This window comes from Tasmannia lanceolata, unplaced genomic scaffold (genome assembly GCF_043159265.1).
Source record: "Tasmannia lanceolata isolate RefF3 unplaced genomic scaffold, GAP_Taslan_0.1 ptg000020l, whole genome shotgun sequence".
NCBI lineage: Eukaryota > Viridiplantae > Streptophyta > Magnoliopsida > Canellales > Winteraceae > Tasmannia > Tasmannia lanceolata.
The window spans coordinates 7,022,779-7,030,360 of record NW_027518697.1 but is presented as its reverse complement, the minus strand read 5'-3'; the positions used below and the strand labels follow the sequence as shown (position 1 = coordinate 7,030,360).

Below are 7,582 nucleotides of genomic sequence, written 5' to 3'. Positions count from 1 at the left end.
CAAATTATTTAAATGTTCATTTGTAGTCCAAAAGAGTCATCTAATCCAAATGGCTAGGATCTTCTAGATAAAGGGTTTGAATCTTTTATACATGCAACAGAACTAAATTAGTCATTAATACCAAGAGAAAAGTATGTACAATTAATTAGCCACTAATAATCTACAAGTGATATGAAATATGGGATGTACAAAGTAGAAATAGCTACCAGAGGAAAGGTACCCTTCATTGCCATCTTGGGTTTTATGCTGAAGGAGAAAGGTTACTCTTTGTAGTTCATACACATAATATCTTCTAGCATGATCATATTCATCCATACTAAGGACCCTTTTCAAGACTATTTACATAAAGAGAAAAAACATTATGAACAGAGCCCACAAAATAAAGCGACTTCAATATCTAAACCAGAGTGAGAAGATTATGAAATTATTAAACATGAAAAGCCACAGGAAGTTTGTCACATGGAGAAAGATGATTTGACTTGCAAACCAAGATCTAAACTGAGATAATTCCATAGGGAATCCAATGATACTTGAAACTGAAAAGTGAACCGTAAAACATGATTAGCAAGCAAAATGGTGGCAAATTCCAAAAGCTAGATTGAAAGGAGAATGTAAAGGGACATGTCAAGCACTAAATGGAGAAGAAAACAAGGAGAAAACATGTTTGCTCTTATATACAATCAACCTCCTCTCCCAAACACACCACTCTTAAAATTACTCTAAGAAGGTCTCCATGATATCAGAGTAAATTCCAGCCTCTGTGCACCTATAGTCCTCTACATTGTGATCTTGATGGTGATCCAAAGAAGTAGAAAAGGAGGATGAAGCCATCCTTGCAGGCATTGTAAAACTCCTCTTGAACTTGTGCTCCATTTTCCTGACATTGTTTGAATGGCTTTCCAAGCTCAAATACTCACTGGCATTCGCACTTGTGGCTTTGTTATCAATTTCATTCCCATGGCTATGCAAATTTGAAGGGTCAGAACCAACCTTAGAATCGTCTGCATCACCACAAAGGCTCATTGGTGGGACTGAATTCTTCCCTCCAATAGAAAATGGGTGTTGGGGTGGCTTGTTCCCCAAGCTCTCTGCACCAAATAGAAGCTTGGCGTCCTCTGTCCGGCCTGTGAGGGCTGTGAAGAAGGATAACCCATTTGGCCATTTTAATTCTGAGTCATGATCAGTGATCATGTCTTGGATTTGGTTATCAGATGAGTGGGGAAGGAGAAAGAGTTGGGTCTCATCTTTGGCTGGCAATCCAATCCGCACAGTGTTATGAAAATTGGCGGAGGCTGCAGAAGTAAGAGGCCGTTGGCTCCAATTAAAGATGGGTGGAGTAGGACGGTTTGTGGCGCTTTCTTTCCAGGGAGCAGAGGGAGGAGCGGGTGTGCTCCTGTTCGAAGAGAAGAGCTGGGAGAGGTAATAGCCAGATTGGTAGCCAAGAGATTCAAAGGTATGTCTCATTCTCAACACAAAATGTAGGTCTTCAGGTATCTGATAATGTACTTGTGATTCAAAATTCAATTTAATTGAATCATGAGAAACTCAAATAATTTTGCAGAAGAAAAACTTACAATCTTGCAGGAACCCAGTTGGAGGAGCCCATGCCCAGCTTGAATCACAGCTATAGTCTGTGCAAATATAAATAGAGAAGAAAAATACAGAGTAAACACACAAAAATGAGAAGGGAAAAACACAGAAAACAGATAACAGATAGCAAAACAAAAGGGTCATGGTCTTGACCTGAATACCAGAGGCAAACTGATCAGTCCATTCAGGGGGGAGCTGCAATGACAGGGAGAAAAAAGGACTATCATTATCTTATCAATGAAAAGATGATATAGACTAAGTATCAAAACTTTTTCCTTTTCCATCCATGGTTTCTTAGAGACAGAGTGCTACAAACTCCTTTTGATTTTTCTAAAAGCAAATCCATAAGTTGGTTATTGTACATACAGCATCAAAAGAGCTCTGCCAGTAATTAGAGATGTTGGGTTCACATTCAGAAGGTTCCTTGAAAACCCATTTGTGACACTTATCAGAAGCAACCTTCCCCATCAATCTGTTCAATCAAACAATGGTAAGAAAACAAAACCATCATATAAAATCTCTTTTTTATTTATCATTCTCATTTAATAAAACAACAAAAAAGTGCTTCTAAAATGGAACTTGGGAAAAAAAAAAGATTAGAAAAGAAAACACCTACCCACCCTTCTCCGTAATTATACAGCTGAATGGACATTTTGCTGAAGGCCTTTCTGACTGGATCCTCACCATCAATCTCTTCCAGGCACTCTGCTACCCTTGGACAGCAAAACCCATCTTCCCACATCAGCATCCTACAAAACCCAAAACCCCAAACCCAAAAAAACAAAAACAAAACCTCATTAAAAACCCATATCTTTGTTTAATTCCAACAACCCGTTTCTTTACTTGGACCTTCAATTTTTCAAGATAAGATCACACTCACAAGCTTCCATTGTCATCACCAACCTTGCAGCCATTTCCACCTCTAGACCTCCTAAAAAATCAAACACATGAGCAGAAAGTTAGACAAATTAATGCATATTTACCCTTATCTACACCAAAAAAGAAAAAAAAAAAGAGATGGGAAGGGAATTACGGGCGAGGTCTAATAGTCCAGAAGACAGAGTAAGTCCAGTCTGAATTGAGACATACATTCCTTAAAGCCTCATGAAGGGCTATCATCCCAACAGCTTCTTTGTTCTTATCCAATGCTCCAGAGCCCACCATTTCTCTCCCCTTTTCTCCCTCTCTCTCTCTATGTATATCTCTATACTCTTCCACACAAAACCCACCACTCTCATTACCAACAAAAGCTACTCAAGGTAATAAGGACAGTGGGGAAGAGAGGGTGTGTTTGTGTTTGTAATAAAAAACAGAAAGTGATAAAAAAAAAGAAGTGGGGACAGCTTTCATTTGATCTTCTTTGTTGCAGAGAGAGATAGAGAGAGGGAGAGAGAGGATTTGGTTATTTTGACATGGTTAAAAGGAAGGAGGGGGGAGAGTCACGTGCGCACGTGGCGTGACAGTAGGGGGCGGTGCATCGTGAGGCATAAAGAAAGGGAAATATGGGGAGTGTTTGAGCACGAATTACGGGGGATTGTGGCATTGCTTCACGACATCCTCAGCTATAACAAAACCTCCCTTTTGCTTTGACCCCATACAAGCCCTTCCCCTGTTATGACCGTATCTCAACCTAAATAGGTGGGTCCCACACACACCCATTTGCTTAAAAGTTAAACCTCCTTCCAAACCACAGTTAGCAAAACGTGATGCTGCAGCTAAAAATAAATAAAAATGGGAGGGTAAGAATTCGGGTTTAATAGGGTATTGGTTAAAAAGAACTTGGTGAAAAATGGAAATGCAATAAAAATGTGTTTAAAATTGTCATTTACAAAATATAGTTGGGTATAGTTGGAAAGTTGGCTAAAAAACCTCATTTAATACTTCCGAAACGCATTTTAAATGTGTTTAAAATGTTTTCCACAAAAAATTGGAGTTTTTTTCATTGTAAAAGTTTTAAATGGAATGGCAATTGGCACGATAATAAAATACGTTTTTTTGGGGAAAAAAAAAACGCGCATTTTCCTAACTGTGGTCCAAAGTACGGGTGCAACTCTAGCCGTGTTAGGTCAGGTTGAGGGCAATCCTAATTCAAGGACCCAAAACCTCAAACCTAATTCGACTCAGGTCAAGGAGGATCAACCCTAGTCTCACAACCTAACTTTAAATCTCTCAAGCCTAACCCAACTTGATTTTTTCCAAATCGGGTCGGGTTGGAACGAATTGAGCTTGGGTGGATCCGGATAAAAATAGGAAAAAAAATAAAAATACTGTAACTCTATCCCAAGGCCTCAACCCTAACTCAATTAAGATTTAATCAAGTTGGCTTTTCCTAACCCTAACTGTAAACCAACCTAACTCGAAGAAATGCAAAGCCAACCCGAGCCAAAATCAGGTTGAACCCGTCGGTAGGAGTATCAACGGATTCACTTCGGATCAGATCCACAAGTCTTTGTCGCGATCCATTCAGATTTCTTTTCGGTTGGATTAGGGATTCGGAATGTTCTTCATATCTTACTTCCTATGCCTCATTCACAATCCATTTCAAATTGGACCATCCATCAGATTGTCCTAGTGAGTTTTACTTACATTGTACGCCGTTAAAATCCTCAAAAGAGGGCAATTGCAAATGTGATAACCTGTGAGGTCAGCAGCAGCGGTGGCGGCAACGTAGCGGGCTAGGGACTTAGGGCCAATGGTTAGGGAAGGAAGAGAAGAGGGTAACTAGAGACTTGAGAGATGAATGAAAAAAATACAAAAAAATTGGAATCATTAAAAAATAAAAAAATGCATTTGGCTTATTTTTACTAAAATACCCCTAAAATGATAATAAAGTTATAAAAATGTAGATGGTATTTTTTGTAAATAATAAAATTGGATTTAGGATTCTCCTGCGGGCTTTTGTTGGCTGTCTAAATCTGATTGATTATAATTTCGGATCCTATGATAGGGGTCCCGAAATGTGTCTAGATCCTTACTGTTTAACTTCGGATTCGGATGGTCCAACAGACCGTCTGTTCCATTGACACCCCTACCCATAGTATTGGCGTGGAGTTCGGCCAAAGTTACACCTCTATTCCAAACTGCCCAAAACCCTAGCCCTTGGCTTGGGTTTTTTCTGTTCTTTTCTCTTATCCTGTTTAAAACCTGCTTATATTTCTTAACATCACCTCACTTCTTATAGAACTTTTACACATTCCCGCATATATGTATGTGCACATATTTTTCAGAAAATTCAATAAAACCCACCTTGTTTGAGGATCCAAACAATTCATTTGTTGGGCCCCAACATTAATAGGCCATGCCCATAATGTCATTTTACAAAAGATGATTCTAACCCTCAAGAGGGACGATACATTATAGAACTTTTACACATTCCCGCATATATGTATGTGCACATATTTTTCAGAAAATTCAATAAAACCCACCTTGTTTGAGGATCCAAACAATTCATTTGTTGGGCCCCAACATTAATAGGCCATGCCCATAATGTCATTTTACAAAAGATGATTCTAACCCTCCGATCTGTAGAGGGGCGATACATTATAGAACTTTTACACATTCCCGCATATATGTATGTGCACATATTTTTCAAAAAATTCAATAAAACCCACCTTGTTTGAGGATCCAAACAATTCATTTGTTAGGCCCCAACATTAATAGGCCATGCCCATAATGTCATTTTACAAAGGATGATTCTAACCCTCCCATCTCTAGAGGAACGACACATTATAGAAACCTCTATAGATTAGAGATGTGGGATCATCATATGGAGATGATATTCAGTGCATTGCAGCCCAAGAAATGATTGGTTAGAAATTAGAATCTTCAAACAAGGTGGGCCCTACTTTATCTTTTGAAAAATGAGCACACCTACATGTAGAACCATATAACAACTCACATGGAGATTACATTTGGTGCACAGCTTATTTATGTTGTGCCCAACAACCTAATGGTTTGAATCTACGAACAAAGTGTGCCCCACTACATGTTTTGAAAAATACATGCACCTACATTACTGACACTACATAAAAACTCTTTATTTCGTATTTTCTTCACAAAAAGACAACAACAAAAAAAAAACAGGTAAAATGCTAAGAAAAGGGTGGCACTATCATTTTCATTTTTATACATAGGGATAAAAAGACCGGGTCAATGTTACAAGGTAAATTTTTTGCGTCTTACTTACAGGGCATGCATGTGAAATTAAGACTTTGATCTTGTAAAATATCACGAGGCAACCCATAGGCTCTGTTCACTTGTTTTCTAGCAGTAGAAAAAGAAAAGAAAGGAAAAGAATCTAACGTGGAAAACTGGAAAAGAAAGGAAAAGAAACTGTGAGAAAATTCATTCTGTGAGAAAATTCCGTTGTTCACTTGGCCGAGAAAGGAAAAGAAAGTATGCAGGCAAAGTGGTTTTCTCAGGAAAGTGAAATTTAGAGGGAAAGTGCAAGAAAGTTCGTTTTCCACGTCATTATTTATATTTTCCACCTGTGTAATTATGCTTTTCCGAGAAAGCAAGTGAAGGGCGGAAAATGTCAAATCATGTCCAATCACGGAAAAATTTGGCTTACTTTCTTCTCCTTTCCTTTTTCAAGAAGGCAAGTGAACAGAGCCATATGGTAATTCCATTGACAAGATAAAAGGACTTAAAAATCAAATGGTTTACCTTTTTCTTGAAAGAACCCTAAACAAGGCTTGATAGGATAGGGCCTAGAAAGCTCATTTTCCATGTTATTTTTTTCAAGAAAATTTTCATACATCCAAACATATTAGAATGCTCAACGAACCTTCATCACCATACACATGCCACAAATATCCCTTTGATTTTCCAAACTCTTTAATGACCGACAGTACAGTTTGGAATCTCAACCCTCTTCACTTTTCCAAGGAAAGATGTACATGGCATGTGGAATAGCGTGATTGAGGCCGTTGATCTAGTAGACTGCAGCATTCATGCATGGCCTAAAACAACCAAAATGACACAAATAAAATGATCTTGTCCGTCCAATCAGTGCCTGAAAATGGAAACGGTTGACATTGAAAGGGTGATTTCGAAGAAAATTAGACTTTCACAAATACTTGCTCTTTCAAAACTTCCTCCTTTGAAAGGCCACTGATATTGTCACTACCGTGTTTTAATAATTGCACAAATTTAACTTGCCTTTTCCATTTTCATTTTCATTTTTAATTGGCTCCTGAGAGATTTTTGGGAACTGCTGTAAGCTTTGACAGTTGTTTAAATAATAAAAGACAAGATAAGCTAGTGCAATTATCAAAATATGGTAATGCCAATATCAGTAGCCCTTTGCAGAATATAAAACAGAATAATAAGGGGACCCATCTCCATCCAGCCAATGGGAGGTGGTCCAAGATTTTCAGAATCCGAGCTGACCCAAAAATCCAGTCAATCCTGTTTAGTTTTCTTTATTAAATTCTCTGCTTGTTCTTGTTTATTTAATAAGACTTTAGGCAAAATCACGTGTTGGTGCACGTGATAAAGAGGGTGTTGTGTTTTTTGTCATTGGGTGGTGAGAAAATGATGCATTATAACATTTTAGGGTGTTGGAATCTTTGAATGGGAGTTGTGAGTCATGTTTTCCTCTTCCCAATAGTAAGAAAGAATAGAATATAGAAAGGTTAAAGGGAAAGAGATCTGTGGTACTGTGAGAGACTGATGAAGATCCTCTGTGTCAATGATGCCTTGCTTGTTGTGTAGGATGACTTTTCCCATGCAAAGTTATTAGAGAGAGAGAGAGAGAGGTTTTATGTTGAGAGCAGAGAAAGAGGAAAGATTTCATGGAGAGAATGAGAATGAGAATGAGAAATAAATGAGATAGGGGGGTGTCCATGGAGTGTAATTACTATCACTATAGAGTGTCCCATATCCGAATGGAGGGTGCCAAAATATCCTCTCTTTTTTGTTTTTGTTCATTTATGTCTATTCAAGAGGAGTCTTTTTTGTAACATTCCAAAATCCAACTCAAAATGAATAA

General features: G+C 38.1%; 1 protein-coding gene across 2 annotated transcripts; it reads right to left on the bottom strand.

Annotated features, from left to right (window-relative positions):
* Positions 1–574: 574 nt before the first annotated feature.
* On the bottom strand, positions 575–3,098 carry LOC143854335 (protein RICE SALT SENSITIVE 3-like). Of its 2 annotated transcripts, none has more exons than XM_077364223.1 (7): positions 2,624–3,098; positions 2,471–2,521; positions 2,211–2,339; positions 1,957–2,062; positions 1,744–1,785; positions 1,575–1,631; positions 575–1,494 (listed from the first exon to the last, which is right to left on the bottom strand). In XM_077364223.1, the coding sequence occupies exons 1-7, from the start codon at positions 2,752–2,754 to the stop codon at positions 715–717; spliced, it is 1,296 nt and encodes a 431-aa protein (XP_077220338.1). In that variant the 5' UTR covers positions 2,755–3,098; the 3' UTR covers positions 575–714. The 2 variants fall into 2 exon arrangements, with proteins under 2 accessions (XP_077220338.1, XP_077220339.1); XM_077364224.1 differs by having other exon boundaries at positions 2,207–2,339; positions 2,624–2,712.
* Positions 3,099–7,582: the final 4,484 nt, after the last annotated feature.